This window comes from Piliocolobus tephrosceles, chromosome 1, assembly GCF_002776525.5.
Source record: "Piliocolobus tephrosceles isolate RC106 chromosome 1, ASM277652v3, whole genome shotgun sequence".
Classification (NCBI taxonomy): domain Eukaryota; kingdom Metazoa; phylum Chordata; class Mammalia; order Primates; family Cercopithecidae; genus Piliocolobus; species Piliocolobus tephrosceles.
Window position 1 is genome coordinate 89,182,605 of NC_045434.1, and position 19,735 is coordinate 89,202,339.

General features: G+C 48.8%; 2 protein-coding genes and 1 non-coding gene across 7 annotated transcripts in view; 2 read left to right on the plus strand and 1 right to left on the minus strand.

Moving 5' to 3' along the window:
* The window catches only part of CGN (cingulin), a 29,592-nt gene extending 16,329 nt beyond the window's left edge, over positions 1 to 13,263 (plus strand). For both annotated transcript variants that reach the window (XM_023213723.2, XM_023213722.3), the window contains exons 9-21: positions 45 to 193; positions 1,360 to 1,492; positions 4,046 to 4,255; positions 4,583 to 4,789; positions 5,158 to 5,415; positions 6,989 to 7,159; positions 8,550 to 8,711; positions 9,614 to 9,703; positions 10,173 to 10,256; positions 10,353 to 10,471; positions 10,802 to 10,910; positions 11,295 to 11,458; positions 11,775 to 13,263. In XM_023213723.2, coding sequence (XP_023069491.2) covers positions 45 to 193; positions 1,360 to 1,492; positions 4,046 to 4,255; positions 4,583 to 4,789; positions 5,158 to 5,415; positions 6,989 to 7,159; positions 8,550 to 8,711; positions 9,614 to 9,703; positions 10,173 to 10,256; positions 10,353 to 10,471; positions 10,802 to 10,910; positions 11,295 to 11,458; positions 11,775 to 11,916 — 1,998 coding nt within the window. In that variant the 3' untranslated portion in view covers positions 11,917 to 13,263. The remainder of the gene's footprint in view (positions 1 to 44; positions 194 to 1,359; positions 1,493 to 4,045; positions 4,256 to 4,582; positions 4,790 to 5,157; positions 5,416 to 6,988; positions 7,160 to 8,549; positions 8,712 to 9,613; positions 9,704 to 10,172; positions 10,257 to 10,352; positions 10,472 to 10,801; positions 10,911 to 11,294; positions 11,459 to 11,774) is intronic.
* LOC111544040 lies at positions 2,223 to 2,328 on the minus strand. The gene has a single exon (XR_002732021.1). It is a non-coding gene; the product is annotated as a small nucleolar RNA SNORA44 (small nucleolar RNA).
* A 1,615-nt stretch (positions 13,264 to 14,878) lies between the features above and the next one.
* Positions 14,879 to 19,735, plus strand: part of TUFT1 (tuftelin 1) — a 40,309-nt gene continuing 35,452 nt past the window's right edge. Inside the window, exon 1 of one of the 4 annotated variants that reach the window (XM_023213725.2) lies at positions 14,879 to 15,016. In XM_023213725.2, the coding sequence (XP_023069493.1) occupies positions 14,957 to 15,016 (60 nt within the window). In that variant the 5' untranslated portion in view covers positions 14,879 to 14,956. The remainder of the gene's footprint in view (positions 15,017 to 19,735) is intronic. The other 3 variants (XM_023213724.2, XM_023213727.2, XM_023213726.2) reach the window with 3 other exon arrangements.

The window sequence follows — 19,735 nt, forward strand, 5'->3', positions numbered from 1 at the left end:
TCTTCCCTCTGAGCCTTCTGGTGTCCAACTCTCCCCTTCTCCAGGACCATGCAGTGCTGGAGGCCGAGAGGCAGAAGATGTCAGCCCTTGTGCGAGGGCTGCAGAGGGAGCTGGAGGAGACTTCAGAGGAGACAGGGCATTGGCAGAGTATGTTCCAGAAGAATAAGGAGGATCTTAGAGCCACCAAGCAGGAGTAAGGACGTTGGCCCTCTCAGAAATACCCATGATTCATATGCCACTTCCTTTCTCTTTTTTAATTTTTAATTTTAATTTTAATTAATTTTTTGGGGGGGACAGAGTTTTGCTCTTGTTGCCCAGGCTGGAGTGCAATGGCACGATCTTGGCTCACTGCAACCTCTGCCTCCTGGGTTCAAGTGATTCTCCTGCCTCAGCCTCCCAAGTAGCTGGGATTACAGGCTCATGCCACTACGCCTGGCTAATTTTTGTATTTTTAGTAGAGATGGGGTTTCACCATGGCCAGGGCAGTCTTGAACTCCTGACCTCAGGGGATCTGTCCACCTTGGCCTCCCAAAGTGCTGGAATTACAGGTGTGAGCCACTGCGCCTGGACCCCTTTTTTTTTTTTGAGATGGAGTCATACTCTGTTGCCCAGGCCGGAGTGCAGTGGTGCGGTCTTGGCTTACTGCAACCTCTGCCTCCTGGGTTCAAGCGATTCTCCTGCCTCAGCCTCCCGAGTTGCTGGGATTATAGGCGCCTGCCACTAGGCCTGAATTTTTTGTATTTTTAGTAGAGACAGGGTTTCACCATGTTGGCCAGGCTGGTCTTGAACTCCTGACTTCGTGATCCGCCCACCTCGGCCTCCCTAAACTCTGGAATTACAGGTATGAGCCACTGCACCCAGTCCCTTCTTTTTTTTGAGACAGGGTCTTGCTCTGTTGCCCAGGCTGGAGTGCAGTGGCACAGTCTGGGCTCACTGCGACCTCCAACTCCCGGGCTCAAGCCATCCTCCCACCTCAGCCTCCTGAATAGGTGGGACCATAGGCATGCACCACTACACCCGGCTAATTTTTGTATTTTTTGTAGAGACGGGGTTTCATTATGTTGCCTAGGCTGGTCTTGAACTCCTGGGCTCAAGTGATCCATCTGCCTTGGCCTTCCAAAGTGCTGGGATTACAGGCATGAGCCACTATGCCTGGCCCACTTCCTTTCTATCCATGGTATGCTCTTACTCTCCCATTTCTCAAACTGCTCCTTTCCATGTTCACCTTCCTTCCTCTTGAGAGTGGGTGCCCAGTGTGTTGGCCCCCGGAGAGGTGGCTTTTATTGTCATGCTAACCTCCCCCAGGCATGTGGCCTTACTCTGTTCCCTTTCCCCTTTATTTCACCTTGTCCGGCTCAGGCTCCTGCAGCTGCGAATGGAGAAGGAGGAGATGGAAGAGGAGCTTGGAGAGAAGATAGAGGTCTTGCAGAGGGAATTAGAACAGGCCCGAGCTAGTGCTGGAGATACTCGCCAGGTTGAGGTGCTCAAGAAGGTATTTGGGAATTGGGGGGCAGAATGGCAGGTGGGGGTGATGAACACCTGCTTTACCTCTCCATGAGGGCCTCCACGCTAGTGGGGCTGTCTCCTATGTGCTTGGTTTCCAGGCCTTATCCTGCCTGCTCAGCTTGATCTCTTTCCAACACAGCAGCACCAGTCTCCTCATTGAGCATAGAGGTTTCTAATGGAAAGTGCTCTCAGGACCCAGGTTGGGGTATAGCCAGAAGCTGCTGGCTGCCTCCCAAGAGACGTCATGGGTAGCAGCATTTAGGTGGATTTGTGAAACTCCAGGGTCACTTTTGCAGGCTCAGAAATCTAATTTGGTCAGCATGGGAAAAGCTGCTTTGTCTTTCAGAGGGGTCTCTAAGTACATTTATGAAAAAATGTTTACCATTAGAATTTCAGTTTATTAATTTACATTGAGAAATATCATCACATTGACTGGAACGCTTGTGTTGGCACGGCCTGGTTACTAATGTAACAAAACTAATTAGTAAAAGAAAAATAGCAGAGTATATGGTCTTGTATTGAAGATTCACTACATATTATATAACCCTTTAGCCTAATTATGGTACTTTCTGAATTTCAGAAGTAGCTTATAGCAAATAATTAGAACCAGAACTCATATTTTAATTTTCTTTTTAAAAGAAATCAGAGCTGTGCCTGTATTTATTGTGTCACATATTTTGGTTTTACATACACATACACACACACACACACACACACACAATAGGAAAGACAAGTGGCAGCTGCAGGTATTATGCTGACCTGTTCTGTCAAAGTCTCTCCAGGTTGCTCTTGCATGCAGTTGGAGATCCCATGACCACACTATATATATATATATATATATATATATATTTTTTTTTTTTTTTTTTTTTGAGGTTGAGTCTCACTGTGTCACCCAGGCTGGAGTGCAGTAGTGCGATCTCGGCTCACTGCAAGCTCCACCTCCCGGGTTCATTCTCCTGCCTCAGCCTCCCTAGTAGCTGGGACTACAGGCACCCATCACCACACCCGGCTAATTTTGTTTTGTATTTTTAGTAGAGACGGGGTTTCACTGTGCTAGCCAGGTTGGTCTCGATCTCCCGACCTCGTGATTTGCCCACCTCGGCCTCCCAAAGTGCTGGGATTACAGGCGTGAGCCACTGCACCCGGCCTCACACTGTATTTTTTTAAGCAACCAGTTGCACTAGTCATACCTTCATGTACTCTCCCGTCACTTTTTTTTTTTTTGTGGAGTTATATTTTACATGCTGTAAAAGTCATCTTTGTGTACAATCCAATGGTTTCTTTTTTTTTTTTTGAGATGGAGTCTCACCGTGCCACCCAGGCTGGAGTACAGTGGTGTAGTCTGGCTCACTGCAACCTCCGCCTTCTGGGTTCAAGCCATTCTCCTGCCTCAGCTTCCCAAGCAGCTGGGATTACAGGCACACACCACCACGCCTGGCTAATTTTTGTATTTTTAGTAGAGACAGGGTTTTGCCACGTTGGCCAGGCTGGTTTTGAACTCCTGACCTCAGGTGATCCACCTGCCTCGGCCTCCCAAACTGCTGGGGTTACAGGCGTGAGCCACTGGCGCCTGGCACCCAGTGGTTTTTATTATATTAACAAAGTTGTACAACCATCACCGCTATTTAATTACAGAACATTTTCATTACCCCAAAAAGGTGCCAAACCTGTTAGCAATAATTCCCCCCACCCAATGGCAACCACTAATCTACTTTTTGACTCTGGATTTACCTATTCTGGATATTTCATATAATTGAATCCTATAATATATGGCCTTAAGTGTCTGGCTTCTTTCACCTAGCATAGTGTTTTCAAGGTTTGTCCAGGTGGTAGCAAGTATGAGTACTTCATTCCTTTTTGTTTTTTGTTTCTTTGAAATGGAGTCTCATGCTGTCACCCAGGCTGGAGTGCAGTGGCACGATCTTGGCTCACTGCAAGCTCTGCCGCCTCCCAGGTTCACGCCATTCTCCTGCCTCAGCCTCCCTAGAAGCTGGGACTACAGGCGCCGGCCAACACGCCTGTCTAAATTTTTTGCATTTTCAGTAGAGACGGGGTTTCACCCTGTTCGCCAGGATGGTCTCAATCTCCTGACCTCGTGATCTGCCCGCCTCGGCCTTCCAAAGTGCTGGGATTACAGGCGTGAGCCACCGCGCCCGGCCAAGTACTTCATTCCTTTCTATGGCTGAATAATATTCAACTCTGTGGGTGTACCATGTTTAGTCCAGTCATCAATTCATGGACATCTGGGTTGTTTATACATTTGAGCTATAATGAATAATGCTACTATGAACATTCACGTATGTATAAGTTTTTATGTGAACACACATTTTCAGTTTTCTTGGGTTACCTAAGAGTGGAATTGCTGGTGATATAAATGGTAAATCTGTGTTTAACTTTTTGAGAAACTGCTGAACTGCTTTCCGAAGTGGCCACATCATTTTTCATTCCCCTTGGCAGTGTGTGAGAGAGTTTCAGCTTCTCCACATTCAGGTATCTTCGTCTGGCTCTAGGTGCCCCATCACCTCCCATTTCCTTCCAGGAGCTGCTCCAGACACAGGAGGAGCTTAAGGAACTGCAGGCAGAACGGCAGAGCCAGGAGGTGGCTGGGCGACACCGGGACCGGGAGTTGGAGAAGCAGCTGGCGGTCCTGAGGGTTGAGGCTGATCGAGGTCGGGAGCTGGAAGAACAGAACCTCCAGCTACAAAAGACCCTCCAGCAACTGCGACTGGACTGTGAAGAGGCTTCCAAGGCAAGGGGAGTGGGCACAGGGCTTAGGAGGTGGAGGCTGAGGGTGTCTGGAGGGCTGAGGAGCCAGAGGGTGTGGAAAGTTACCTGTCATGGGTATGTACTGACCAGTTCCTGGGTCCTAGGCTTGTGGTTCAAAGAAGCCAGGATTTGGCAGGGGGAGGACACCTGTATCTCTGTAGGGGTGGGATTTTCAGGGAAGCGTCTGGCTGGTGGCAGCTCCTCTCTTTAAGCCTCATTCTTATGGGCGGTCTTTGGGATGGCTCCCCTGGGTTTGGTCAATGGCGCCAAGCACTGGGGTCTGAGCTGCCACCCCCTGAACCGTCCTTAGGCTAAGATGGTGGCCGAGGCAGAGGCAGCAGTGCTGGGGCAGCGGCGGGCCGCAGTGGAGACAACGCTTCGGGAGACCCAGGAGGAAAATGACGAATTCCGCCGGCACATCCTGGGTTTGGAGCAGCAGCTGAAGGAGACTCGAGGTCTGGTGGATGGTGGGGAAGCGGTGGAGGCACGACTGCGGGACAAGCTGCAGCGGCTGGAGGTCAGTGCTTCTGCCCTCCCAGCCCTCTCTGCTCAGCCCTGGTGAAATACTCCTATGCTAAACAGTCATCAGTTTCACTTTGTTCTTAGTGTGCATCTGTTTCGCCTCCCCAAACCCTCTGTTAACCTTGGGTCTATTTCCTGGAGTATACTTTGGCGCCAGTGTTCCAGTCTTCGCACTGGTATTTTTGTCTCTTATCTCTCACCCTTTGCTTGCTCTATGCATCCTGATTTCTTTGCTAGGAGCCTGTTTTCATTGCACACCATTTTCATAAATACCTCATTTCTCCCGTCCAGCTACCCACCTCCAAATAACTTGAACCCAAGTTTTGCCTTTTCTCAGTCCAACCCTGCTTCCCTACCTCCCAGGCAGAGAAACAGCAACTGGAGGAGGCCTTGAATGCATCCCAGGAAGAGGAAGGGAGTCTGGCAGCAGCCAAGCGGGCACTGGAGGCACGCCTAGAGGAGGCTCAGCGGGGGCTGGCCCGCCTGGGGCAAGAGCAGCAGACACTGAACCGGGCCCTGGAGGAGGAAGGGAAGCAGCGGGAGGTGCTCCGGCGAGGCAAGGCTGAGCTGGAGGAGCAGAAGCGTTTGCTGGACAGGACTGTGGACCGACTGAACAAGGAGGTGGGGCATGGGGTATTCTGGGCCTTTAGGAAGAGGCCTAGCTCATCCAGAAGTTGGCCTGAGGGGAAGGGGGTTGGGGGAGAGGGGTTCGTCAGAATGTGTGATGTTTATGGCTGGGTGCGGTGACTCACGCCTGTAATTCCAGCACTTTGAGCGGCTGAGGTAGGCAGATACCTGAGGTCAGGAGTTTGAGACCAGCCTGGCCAACACAGCAAAACTCTGTCTCTACTAAAAATATAAAAAATTAGCCAGGCGTGGTGGCTCATGCCTGTAGTCCCAACTACTCAGGAGGCTGATGCAGGAGAATCACTTGAGCCTGGAAGGCGGAGGTTGCAGTGAGCCGAGATCATGGCACTGCACTCCAGCCTGGGTGACAGAGCAAGACTCTGTCTTAAGAACAACAAAAAAAGAATGTGTGATGTTTGCTTTCCTCAAGTACATTGTTAGGAAGACCAAGACCAAATCTTCTGGAAGGGGCATCCTTCTTACCTCCCCTCCATGTTTTTGCTCTTTCCCTCACATCCCATTCCTTTATGGTCTTCATTCTTGGAGAGCATCTCCTGGGATTCTTCCTTAGGAGTCTACAAAACCTATATACAAGAATCGTCATTGGCCAGCTTGGGCAACATAGTAAGACTCTGTCTCTACTTTAAAAAAAAAAAAATTAGCCAGGTGTGGTGGCTTGTGCCTCAGTTTCTCTATAGATAAGGAACTGAGACCCAGAGAAGATAAGTAACTTGCCTATGGTTGCTAATTAGTGGTAGAGCCAGGATTTGAACCCAGACATCTATATTCCCAGCTACTCGGGAGGCTGAGGTAGAAGGATTGCTTCAGCTCAGGAGGTTGAGGCTGCAGTGAGCTGTGACTGCCCCACTGCAATACAGCAAGAGCCTGTCAAACAAAAAAAATCTTCATTGGTAGAATTTTAAATTTCGGTGAGGGGAAGAAGAAAAGAAAGAAAAAAGAAAAGGAAATAAATTGCTTTTGCTGCTAAGGTTCTCCTCCCAATCTTTTTGTAAAACAAGAGCAAACACGTAATATATTACATCAATTCTAAAGTGCGCATTTTATCATTTGTCAATGAAAAATGCACATTTTATCATTTCTGAAATAGAGTTGTGTCTTACAACTTATGGTATGTTATAGTTCAATTGGCAGATTTTTCTTAGTTGTACATCTTATAATCATTGGCACCTTGGGTTTGCTGAAATGGTCATTTAAGGCTTACTTTGTATCAGGCACTGTTGTAAGTACAGAACTTCACATAATTAACTAACGTAATTCTCACAACACCTTGTGATACAGCTACTATTCTTATCCCATTTTACAGATGGGGAACGGAGACCCAGAGAGATAAGTAACTTGCATATGGTCACTAGTAAGTGGTAGAGCCAGGATTTGAACCCAGGCATCTGTATATAACTATTAGCTATATCTAGGAACCTAGGCCCAGGGAAGAGCAAGAGAAGGCTGCCTTGTCAGGAAGGAGACCCTTGGGGGAGAGTCTTGGGAGTCTGGGCCTGGACAGGGACATTTATATACAGTGCTGAAGACCCTTTTCTCTGTGTTTCAGTTGGAGAAGATCGGGGAGGACTCTAAGCAAGCCCTGCAGCAGCTCCAGGCCCAGCTGGACGAGTATAAGGAAAAGGCCCGGCGAGAGGTGGCAGATGCCCAGCGCCAGGCCAAGGATTGGGCGAATGAGGCTGAGAAGACCTCTGGGGGACTGAACCGGCTTCAGGATGAGGTAGAAGCCTTGGGTTTGAAGGTCCTTGCTGCTTTTTTTCTTTTTTTGAGACGGAGTCTCGCTCTGTCGCCCAGGCTGGAGTGCAGTGGCGCGATCTCGGCTCACTGCAAGCTCTGACTCCTGGGTTCATGCCATTCTTCTGCCTCAGCCTCCTGAGTAGCAGGGACTACAGGTGCCCACCACCACACCTGGCTACTTTTTTGTATTTTTAGTAGAGACAGGGTTTCACTGTGTTAGCCAGGATGGTTTCGATCTCCTGACCTCGTGATCTGCCTGTCTTAGCCTCCCAAAGGGCTGGGATTACAGGCGTGAGCCACTGTGCCCGGCCCCATCCTTGCCTCTTAACTGAACCTGTGACCAAGGGTCCCTGGGGCCCAGGTTTAGGTCTAATGACTTGCAGTGTGGAGGAATATATTGTCTGTAGAGCAGTGATTTTCAAATTCTGTGGCTTAGAGCCACCTGGGGAGATTTTAAAAAATCTCCACACCCAAGCTGTATTCCATACCACTTTAGTCATCATCTCTGGGGATGGGATCCAGGATCAGTATTTTAAAAAACTCCTCAGGTGATTCCAAGTTGTGTAGATACTTTAAAAACAATAAAGAAGCTGGGGACGGTGGCTCACGCCTGCAATCCCAGCACTTTGGGAGGCTGAGGTGGGCAGATCATGAGGTCAGGTGTTCGAGACCAACCTGGCCAACATGGTGAAACCCCATCTCTACTAAAAATACAAAAATTAGCCGAACGTGGTGGGCGCCTGTAATCCCAGCTACTCAGGAGGCTGAGGCAGGAGAATTGCTTGAACCTGGGAGGCGGAGGTTGCAGTGAGCCGAGATCGTGCCATTGCACTCCAGCCTGGGCGACAGAGTGAGATTCCGTGTCTCAAAAAAAAAAAAAAAAAAACAGAAACAATAAAGAAAATGAATGAGGGCGGGTGCAGTGGCTCATGCCTGTAATCCCAGCACTTTGGGAAGCTGAAGCAGGCGGATCACAAGGTCAGGGGATCAAGACCATCTTGGCTAACACGGTAAAACCCCGTCTCTACTAAAAATACAAAACATTAGCCAAGCGTGGTGGCACATGCCTGTAGTCCCAGCTACTCGGGAGGCTGAGGCAGGAGAATCGCTTGAACCTGGGAGGTGGAGATTGCAGTAAGCCGAGATTGCGCCACTGTACTCCAGCCTGGGTGACAGAATGAGACTCCATCTAAAAAATGAAAAAAAAAAGAAAATGGATGAAAAGTCAGTCTGCTTTTTATTGTCACCATGCCAATGGTAATTCTAAAGAGTAACAGTGATTAAATGTTTCTGCCCACTGGGCTGGACTGCTCCTGCCCTTCAACCTTCACCTTCTTACTACACTGAGCTGTGGCATTTTTACCCCTGCTTAGATCCAGAGGCTACGGCAGGCCCTGCAGGCATCCCAGGCTGAGCGGGACACAGCCCGGCTGGACAAAGAGCTACTGGCCCAGCGACTGCAGGGGCTGGAGCAAGAGGCAGAGAACAAGAAGCGCTCCCAGGACGACAGGGCCCGGCAGCTGAAGGGCCTCGAGGTGAGGGCACTGGGGTGTGACCTGTGGAAAAGGGGTGGGACTTCCAAGCCTCTTTCTGTACTAGCGGTCAAAACTGACAGCCCACAGTTGATGAGTTTTGTTTGGCTGCAGTATTTTAAACAACTTTGAATCAATTGCCAATGTTTAGAAATTTATAGATGTCACCTAAAAATTTGGATTTCTAGTTTCTTTTGTATTTGGCAGATATGGTAATACTGAGTGTCTTGTCCTGAGTCTGCATGGCAACAGTTGGCTGGAGCTGAGCAGTGGGTTTCCCCTTTAGAGTGAACAGTATTCTTCAGTTTGCTATATTTGATAATAATAATAACAGCAGCAGCAAACATATTGTGCTGTGTGATAGGCACTTAAGACTTAATCCTCAGAATAACTCTGTGGTGTAGGTAGTCTTGTTTTCTCCATTTTACAGATGAGGGAAACTGAGGCACAGAGCGATGAACTTGTCCATGGTCTACTGCCAGGAAGCAGTAAATCTGATTTTCAGACTGGACAGTCTGGTCCCATGTATATACTCTTAGCCTCTACATGGTACTGCCTCCAGTGCCTCAGTTTCTGAGTCTCTTCATCTCAGCCTTGGCCCAGGTACTTGGGTTTCTCTCTGTTTTCCCATTAGATAAATAGGGTTTTCCAATGAAGAGTAGATTCTGGGGTTTGCCTGTCTGTCAAAGGGCAGTGACCTGCCCCGACCTGCCCGTGATGCCACATCTGGTCAGCAGAGGGCGCTGGCTCCATGGTGGCTCTGGGCCCCGGCAAGTACCAAAAGGTTACAGGGATGTGCAAGAGAGAAAAGTCTGTTAATGCTGGCGTTTGAGAGGCTCCTCGTCTGAGTTTGGCATTCTGGTGTCCAGCATTTGGGACAAAATTAACTTGTTCTTCTGTCATAGGAAAAAGTCTCACGGCTGGAAGCAGAGTTAGATGAGGAGAAGAACACTGTGGAGCTGCTAACAGACCGGGTGAATCGTGGCCGGGACCAGGTAACCCCCTCTTTATCCCTCATCTCTGTTTACCCCAACTACATCACCTCTTGGTTCTCTCAAAAACAACTCTACCCTCCCATCTTTCATCATCTGGCTGCCGAATCTGTGCATGGCTGGGTCTATTTCAGGGTCTCGTCTGCTTTGGGAAAGGTTGAGCAGTTTCCTTGGGTGGAAAGAAGCCAATAATTTGTGTGGAGGAAGGGATCCTGGTGGCCTGGGCTACTCTCTGACCTGAATTGGGGCTTCTTTAGTTTACGAGGGATACTAGTTCCTGGTGGGACGAAGGAGGCCCTGTTTACATCCTCTGGCTCCTCCCATTTGAATATGCTGTGATTTTTTAGTTGCCTGGGAATTTTTGGATTCAGGGTTCAGAGACCATCCTCCCATGACTCGGCCTCACTTGGTTCAGCTTGCTGGTTCATCCTTAGCCCTCCCCAAGTCTCGTCCTCTCACCCATCCCCACTAGGTGGATCAGCTGAGGACAGAGCTCCTGCAGGAGAGGTCTGCTCGGCAGGACCTGGAGTGTGACAAAATCTCCTTGGAGAGACAGGTGAGTGGGGAGGGGAGGGTTCTTAGGGATAGACCCCAGGAGGTGGGTAAAATGGCCAGTGGAGTGCTAACTGTGGAGGCTTCCTATCTCTCTCAGAACAAAGACCTGAAGACCCGGTTGGCCAGCTCAGAAGGCTTCCAGAAGCCCAGTGCCAGCCTCTGTCAGCTTGAGTCCCAGAATCAGTTGTTGCAGGAGCGGCTACAGGCTGAAGAGAGGTGACATAAGCCTATCCTCCCTCCCTCCTTTTCTTCCTCCCTCCTTCTTGGCTTTTCTCTTCTATAGCTCCCTCCATCTTCCACCTCAGATGTGGCCAACCTGGCCCGATCTTTAGGGAACCTTTTCTCCTGATAGAGGGCAAAGAGAGTTGCAGAAATTCTGAAACGTGAATGACCTCACTCTCCTTTGTTCTTTGAATCTGCCCTGGATCCTGCCCAGTCTAACGGTGGGGCTCATGACTGAGAGAAGTCCTTGGGGACGGTAGGGGACCAAGTTAGGATTCCCTTAGAAATGGGGTCACTCATAGACATTCTTCTATCTCATCTTAGGGAGAAGACAGTTCTGCAGTCTACCAATCGAAAACTGGAGCGGAAAGTTAAAGAGCTATCCATCCAGATTGAAGACGAGCGGCAGCATGTCAATGACCAGAAAGACCAGGTGAGGACATGGCACCCTGGGGCCAAGCAACCCGGAGCAAGTATATATTATATGTTTTCCTGAAAACCAAGGGAGGCCCTTATCCCCCATAGGTCTTCCAACCTTAGACTTTCCTTGTATAAGGACAGAGATTAGATTGAAAGGACTAGACTAGAGAAGTCGTAGTAAGCATATATATTGAGTCCTTATGATGTGCTAGGTTCTGTAAGTATTACACATGTGTTAATACATTTAATCCCTAAGACAACCCTGTGAGGTTAAGGAACTTGCCCAAGGCCACATTTTTCCAGCGGCAATTATCCCTTGACAAGATTGTTAAGGGGGAGGGTCCCAGGCCATGGTAGTAGATGCTATTCCAATGTGTGGACTTGGTATCCTGCCCAGCTAAGCCTGAGGGTGAAGGCTTTGAAGCGTCAGGTGGATGAAGCAGAAGAGGAAATTGAGCGACTGGATGGCCTGAGGAAGAAGGCCCAGCGTGAGCTGGAGGAGCAGCATGAGGCCAATGAACAGCTCCAGGCCCGGATCAAGTCTCTGGAGAAGGACTCCTGGTATGGGCTGCCCTTTTGCCCTTGCTCCATAGGAACACTAGAGCAGGGAGGGAATGGTCTCTCCTGTGCTGGATAAGGAGGAGAATCTCTAAGATGGGACTGTGTAGTCACTTGTTTCTGGTCGGAAGCCAGTATATTTATTTCTTAGTATCTCAGCCACCATCCTGTACCTCATCTCCCCAAATCTGATTAGTTGGGGATTTTGTGAGTAAACTTTAAGCCTTAGAAGAATTGGGGTTTCTTTTGTACAAAAAGGGTGGCTGTCTCAATATTTCTTTTTTCCCCTCCCTAACCATTATTCTTCTCTCTGAGTCAGGCGCAAAGCTTCCCGCTCAGCTGCTGAGTCAGCTCTCAAACACGAAGGACTGAGCTCAGATGAGGAATTCGACAGTGTCTACGATCCCTCATCCATTGCCTCACTGCTTACGGAGAGCAACCTACAGACCAGCTCCTGTTAGCTCGTGGTCCTCAAGGGCCCAGCAACCAGGCTCAAGGCCTATCCCAGCAAGTGCTGCTCTGCTCTGCCCACCCTGGATTCCACATTCCTATGGGTGACCCAATTATTCAGACCTAAGAAAGGGAGGGGTCTGAATGATGGTGATAAAAAAAAACACATCAGCAATAAGCTGATAGATGGACTTTCCACTGTAGGAGTGGATATTTCAAGCCAACTGAGCCCTTTCCTCAAGTGCCGACACCTCCCTCATCTCTCTCATAGTGGAAGGATGGTCAGCATTAGGCTGATGGGGACCGAGCAGGATAGGAAAGGATAGAAATTGCCATGTGTACAAAGCTTTATTTTTTAGCCCTTAACCCTAAGGCTCAGGGAAATACCCTATGTTAATGTGCTCCCTGGATTCGTGCAACTCACTGTCCTTCCACTCTAGAGCAGGGTGAGGGGAATGTTATGGGTAACGGACATGCAGGCATGGCTCTACCCATTTCTTTGCACAAGTATGGGGCCCATGTGGTAGTCCCCATATCCTTCCAGTTCCTATATTTTTGTCTTCTTCCTTTCCCCTCTTCGCCATTCCTACCTTGCATTTTTCCTCTCAGTGCCTTAGCCAGGGTAAGGAGATAAGGATGCTCTTCTTGCCTTTTATATCTGCACATTCATACCTCTCCAAAGACCAGCTTTTGCCCAGCCAGGGCCCTCAGCCTTCCCTGCTGCCCCAGTGATTGATTGAGAGAGCTATTGGGGGTTTCTCTGCCAATGAGCCACTGGGAGAGGGACTTTGGTAGGGTCATGATAAAGTGGCGGGGGTCTGGTCCTGCTCAGGGTTTCCGTCCTTCCTCCTCTCCCTCCTCTGTGACTGTGGATATGGTTATAAGGTGGTTGCACCTGGGAGCCCTGACAACTGTCTGCAGAAGTTCCAGAAGTAAAGGTGTCAGTCCCTGTGGCCTTCCTTGGGACTTCTCTGACCAGATGTACCCAACTTCGATAAAAGAACCAAGGGACCCTCATTTTCTGAGGTGCTTGGCCCTGATTCAGGGCTTTGCAAGGGGTTAGAAGCTGACTGTAAAAATGGGAAGAGAGAACGGAAGACATTTATTTCTCCTTTGGATTTTGGGGAGAACCAAGTCCTGGTAGGGAACAGGTAAGGGGGATGATTCACGTCTCATATTTCCTAAGCAGGTTGTGTAGGGAGCCGGAGGGAGGAGGAAGGCTGTTTTCACGAATGACTTGTAATGTCGTGATTAAAAAAATTCCTATATTCTTCTGCAAATTGGACATTCTTTTCCAATCCAATCCAGCCTTGGTTTTATCTTAAATTAAATATTAAAATTATACATTTATATTGAAATCCTTGATTTGTCTTCTCATTCTTTTTCTTGGCTTATTTGGAGGTCCAGGTTTTATGAAGTCATATTAACTATACAGCTTAGGGGCCAAAGCTAGAGTTTTCTTCACCTTACTTTTCAGAGGCCCTTTACAACACAGCAGGTGGGACCTAGGAAACTTGGAGATGTTTATGGCAGCCCCATTCTCTCCTGAACAACATTCTGAGAAGAGCAAGGACGGTAAATGCCTTTTTTTTTTTTTTTTTTTTTTTTTTTTTGAGACTGAGTCTCACTCTATCGCCCAGGCTAGAGTGTAATGGCGTGATCTTGGCTCACTGCAACCACTGTCTCCCGGGTTCAAGCAATTCTCCTGCCTCGGCCTCCTGAGTAGCTGGGATTACAGGCACATGCCTCCACACCCAGCTAATTTTTGTATTTTTAGTAGAGATGGAGTTTCTCCGTGTTGGTAAGGCTGGTCTCAAACTCCTGACCTCGTGATCTGCCCACCTCGGCCTCCCAAAGTGCTGGGATTACAGGCATAAGCCACTGTGCCCGGCCAGCAGTAAATGCCTTCTTGAGGGTTAGAGTAGAACAGACCAGAACTGGGTTTTATTCCCTTGGGTCATAGTGATAACCCCAGCATTCACTTCCCAGGTAGAAAAATCCTCATTCATTCCTAACTGGCATAGAACCCAGTCCCTAACTGGGAGGTAGGGACATTTCTGCTGTTCCTGCCCTAGTGTTGCCTTGAAGAGGGAGCTGGCCCTTCTCTAGAGCCTATTGCCACGTATAGGGGTACTATCCACTCAGGAGTGGGTCAGACCTCCTCCTGAAGTATTCTGTCTGCTGTCTGTGTGGACCATAGCCAAGTGAAGCAGCCATCTGCCAAGAGCAGCTGGCTGGGGAGGATGCTCCAGGGTCCTGCTTGGCCAACCCTCTCTTCTGGGCCCTTAAGATCCCAGCCTAGACTTGGGGAGAAAATGCAACTGGAGAAGTCAAGGCTCATCCTTTCTCACGAACACAAATTCCTTTTAAGGCAATGTGTCCCGCCTCTCCCAACCATATAAGGGCAGCGTCAGTAAAAGAGCTTCTGCAAAACAAGCAAACAAGCCCCACCCAGAGCCTAGCTGACTGGGCCTCCTGGGCCTCTTGCCAAGGAAGTGCACCTGCCAGACTGGCTTAGGCCAGTCTGAGTGAGTTGGCCCTTGGTGCCTGCCTTTCTGCGGTGGAGGAAAGGTTTACTCAGCTCTACAAAGCCTATAGGCTGGTTTACGTATAGGGAGAGGAACATGTGTGGAGGAAGCTTTTGCAGGTTCCAACTCCTCATCCTCTAGGAGCAGGCAGGGTGATTCCCTCTGATCAACACTGATCTTGGAGATGGAAGGCGACAAGATTAATGAAGAATGTTGAAGTGCAACCACATACTCTAGATAAAGCTATTCAGTTAAAGCAGCCCCATGTCTCTCCCAAGCCCCACCTTTGTGTAAATCCGAGCGAGCACCGATGGGGCATGTCCCAGACCCCTTGGCCCCGCCCACCTCACCTCACCTCCTCGCCTATCGCTCGTTCTCGGCGAAACCGCGAACTGGGGCGTGGCCTATCTTCAGCCCCGCCCCTGATAAGCCTATACAAGGAGGCGGTTCCGCGCGCGCCCGCGCAGTCGGAGCTGGACAGCCCGGGGGAGAAGGGGTGTGTGTGCTGCGACCCCGAGGGAAGATGAACGGGACAGGGAACTGGTGTACCCTGGTGGACGTGCACCCAGAGGACCAGGCGGCGGTAAGAAAAAGCACCCTCGCCGTCTTCTCCGTTTTGTATTCCTGGTTTCTAAGTCCGCCCCTTCCTTGCCCCACGCCGGTTCGCTGACATCACCTGGTGCCCGGCTTGCGCGGTCAGCCCTGCGCGGCGCTTCTTTTTATTCTTTTGCCTGCGACGGGCAGTGGGAGTCGCGGGGTGAAGACTCGTTTGAGGCTGGAGGGTTCGGGGCGTCCCTGCCCTTTGCTAGGACCCTGCGGCTCCTGCCTGGGACTCGGCGCCGGCGAGCCCGTGCTTGGGCCGCGGGTCTGAGGCGTCTTGTGGGCAGCCAGATTGGGTCATAAGAGAATGAGCTCAAGGGACTGGGTCCCTGAGCGCCGTTGGACATTGTGTCCTGCCGAGGAGGCTTAGGCTTTCCCTTGGGTCGAGGGTCCTGGTGACCTCAGAGGCCCTCCAAAGAATTTCATCATGGTGCTTTGGATGATCAGTAACAAGAAAAAGGGTAAATTACAGGGCTTGGACTGGAGGGTAGGGGGCAAGTGGGGGACAGTAGGACTCAAACTATTCCGAGATTGGCTAGGGACTCTACCTTTCGCTAAGAGGGATAGGGCTTTCCGCCCGGGGGTCACCTCTCGTCTTGGATTTCTCCTTCTTCCCCCTTGTAGTTCTCCTGTTTTCCTCCCGCCATCTGCCTCCCGATAACTTCCTGGGACGGTGTGTTAGTTTTGCTTCCGTCTCCAGCCTCCAGGCCCAGGGATAGTGGAGGAAGGGGAGGGAAGTGACTCAAGCGAGGGCTTCTGGACGGAGAGAGGGTTGCTGAGAAAGGGGGCTTTCTCCAGTGCAGGCTAGTTTACCCCGCTCTCCTCTTTCTCTGGCTCCCAGTCCCTGTTCTCCCCACCCTAGCTGACCATATGGTTTTTCCTCTCCAGAGGCTGAGGAGGGTAATTTGTGGCTGAGTGTTTCTAGGCTCTGTTGGGGAACTTAAGCTAGATTAGGTGTGTACTATTTCATCAGTTTCCAAGCTATTGTGGGTGGGAGTGAAATGAAAACTAAGGTGATGGGGAACTTGGGTATCATTCCCCCCTCCCACATCTGATTCTCTTACTCTCTGCCTGCCTCATCCTGCTCTTGAGGTAGAGCTAACCCAACTGCAGCTAGATTATGGCTCTTCTTCAAACTCATTTCAGGTTTAGAATACAGATGGTCATTTAGTTCTGTTCCCAGTCCCCTCTCCATTTCTGCCCAGGCTATGAGTGTTTTTGCCACAGTAAAATACAGATGTTGCTATTGGCCAACCCCAGTTGCCCAAACCCCATTCGTCTGTAGCCTGCCACATCCCCAGCTATGAGACTCTGAAGAGATGGAAGAAATCCATCCATTATGTGTCAGCCACAAGTCCTACTCCATGCTCTTTGTTTTTAAGCAACGAGGGTCCTGCTACGTTGCAGGAGTTGCAGTACAGTGGCTCTTCACTGGTGCAATCATAGCACACCACAGCCTTGAACTCCTGGCTTCAAGCAATCCTTCTGCCTCAGCCTCCTGAGTAGGTGGGACTTCAGGTGCACACCACCTGTAGCTTCTCTTCCATGCTCTTGCTCTCTCTTTTGGAATAGTTGAGGAAAAAGGGTATGAGATAAATAAAGGAGAAGGATGTTTGGGCTGCTTTTTGCTTCCTTGCTGTATAGAAAAGAGATCCAGAAAGAAGTCTAAGACCAAGTTAGCACTAGCAGTGTTAGTGAATCATTAACCTCTACTATTTTTTTCTTTCTTCATTTCTTTCCTCCTTCCTTCCTTCCTTCCTTCCTTCCTTCCTTCCTTCCTTCCTTCCTTCCTTCCTTTCTTTCCTTTCCTTTTCTTTTCTTTTCTTTTCTTTTCTTTTTTTTTGAGACAGGGCCTTGCTCTGTTGCCCAGGCTGGAGTGCTATGGCATGATCTCAGCTCACTGCAGCCTCCACCTCCTGGGTTCAATAGATCCTTCTTCCTCAGCCTCCCCAAGTAGCTGAGACTATAGGCGCATGCCACCACACCTACATTTTTTTTTTTTTTTTTTTTTTTTGGTAGAGATGGGATTTCACCATGTTGCCCAGGCTAGTCTTGAACTCCTGGGCTCAAGCAGTCTGCCTACCTTGGCCTCCCAAAGGCTTGGGATTACAGGCGTGAACCACTACATCTGGCCCCTTCTACTCTTTCTTGATGTTTTTGCTGTTTGGTGGGGCAGAAAAAATTATGAAGAGAAAATAGTGGACAAGGAATTCAGATGGTCTCCAGTCATGGGTTAGTTTGAAGCTAACCAGAGACCTCTAGAGCAAGGGAGAAAAAGAAATTCCCTTTTATTCCTTTTTTCTGGGCTGAACCTGAGACTTATTTTACTCCAAAGCTGGGAATGAAGTAATCATTGTCCAGATCTGATCTTGGAGACATTCCTGGGCCCTTAAGGGAGGGGAGGAGATGGTGAACAGTCAGGACACAGGCCTTGTCCTGCATTCCTCTTCTCTGATCCAACTTGTAGGCAGAATTTATGGCTCTGGACAACCCCCAGGAATCTGTCATATGTTCACACCACTGAATGGGTGCTCAATGCATGTGCAAAGTGAGTAAATAAATAAATGAACAGATGTTTCTTCCGGAGTCAGAGTGTAGACAGTTGACCTGATTAGAGATCCTAGTGTGAGTGAGGGCCCTGGACTCTGTTGGTATTTCCCCACTAGCCAGGCTGTGTGCCTTAGTGTATCACATGTGGACATGGACACAGGGCCAGTACACTCTCTGGGATGTTTTTATTGTTGGAGGCAGATGCAGCAGGTACAAGGAGCCAGTGTTTTTCAGAACTGCAGACCATAACCACTAGTGGGTCTGACATCGGCTTAGTAGGTCAGACCAGCATTAAAAAAGAAATAGAATTAACACTCTTAGAGTGTTAGTGAGGATAGACATTTTTGGTAGAACTTTTATTTCAGTTATATATATCTGTGTGTGTGTGTGTGTGTGTGTATATATATTATGTATGTGCATGTTTGTTTACTGGGTCTTGATGTGAAATATGTTTTTGAGATTGAAAAGTTTTGCAAGCCACTGTAGTAAGTTATATTGGCAAATAAAAGAACAAATAAACACCAAACTCCTTTTTGCTAGGTATTTCCATTAACTTCCTTTGGTTATAAACAACAGAGAATGACTCCAGCTAAACTAAGCAGATGAGGAAATTATTAGAAGGAAATGAAGCAGTTCACAGAATTTAAGGGAAAGCTTAAAAAGCCCTAACCAAGGATGTTCTGGGGCCTGGGTAAGTGGAACGATGGAGGCTTACTACTATTGGTGAATTGGTTCCAGCTGTTTTAGGTCTTTGCGCCATTATGCTCAAGATTCCAGGGAGAAAGTGCCGTTGTCCCTTGGCCCCCAGTTGTCCAGAGCAGGACAGGGTTCCTTGATTGATAGGCCCCCCAGATTATAGTGATGGAAGGAGATTCTCCAAAGACCCAAATGTTGTTTTCAGCAGAGGGGAATGAAAGCTGTGTGGCCAGAGAACAGATGTCTGTGACATTAGACTTTACCATGGATGATCTCTGATTTCATTTCCCTCCTTCTCTCTTTTCCTGCCTTCTTTCCGTCCGTCTTTAAATCACCTTTTTTTTTTTTTTTTTTTTTTTGAGACAGGGTCTCACTCTGTTGCCCAGACTGGAGTGCAGTGGCATGATCACTGCTCACTGCAGCCTTGAACTCCTGGACTCAAGGGATCCTTCCACCTCAGCCTCCCAAGTAGCTGGGACCACAGGCATACCCAACATATCTAGCTAATTTTTCATTTTTTGTGATATGGGTTCTCACTATGTTGCCCAGGCTAGTCTTGAACTCCTGGTTTCAAGTAATCTTCCTGCCTCGGCCTCCCTAAGTGCTGGGATTACAGGTGTGCACCACTGCGCCTGGCCTTAAATCACCTTTTTTTGGGGGGGACGGGGATGGAGTCTCCCTCTGTCACTCAGGCTGGGGTGCAGTGGCACAATCTTGGCTCACTGCAACCTCCATCTCCTGGGTTCAAGCAGTTCTTCTGCCACAGCCTCCCGAGTAGCTGGGATTACAGGCATAGGACACCATGCCCAGCTAATTTTTGTATTTTTACTAGAGATGGGGTTTCATCATGTTGGCCAGGCTGGTCTCAAACTCCTGACCTCAAATGATCTGTCTGCCCTGGCCTTCCAAAGTGCTGGGATTACAGGCATGAGCCACCATGCCCTGTCTCTTAGATCACTTTTTATCAAAGGAATATATGTGTGTGATTTTAAAAAGATCTAATAATATCAAAAGGCTTTTAAAAGAAAATAGCAGTCCCCTACTCCAAATTCTGCTCCATGGAAGTAACCACTTTCTACTCTTTTAGCTGTTTTGTGTTTATCTCCATGTTTCTCAATAATATGCTTACTGTGATTTTTCTTGATTTATCAGTTTTAGACATCTATTGATGGAATTATAGGAAAATCTATACTCCCGCCCCTCACGTGCTTCCTTCCCATCCTCCCAGTGTAATTGTATTACAATTTTTGTTAATGTAATAAACTATAGTTTCTGTTAATAGCATTGTGGTCAAGAGCATGGCTCTGGGCTGAGCGCGGTGGCTCACATCTGTAATCCCAGCAATTTGGGAGGCTTAGGCAGGTGGATCACCTGAGATCAGGAGTTCAAGACCAGCCTGACCAACATGGCAAAAACCCATCTCTACTAAAAATACAAAATTAGTGGGGTGTGGTGG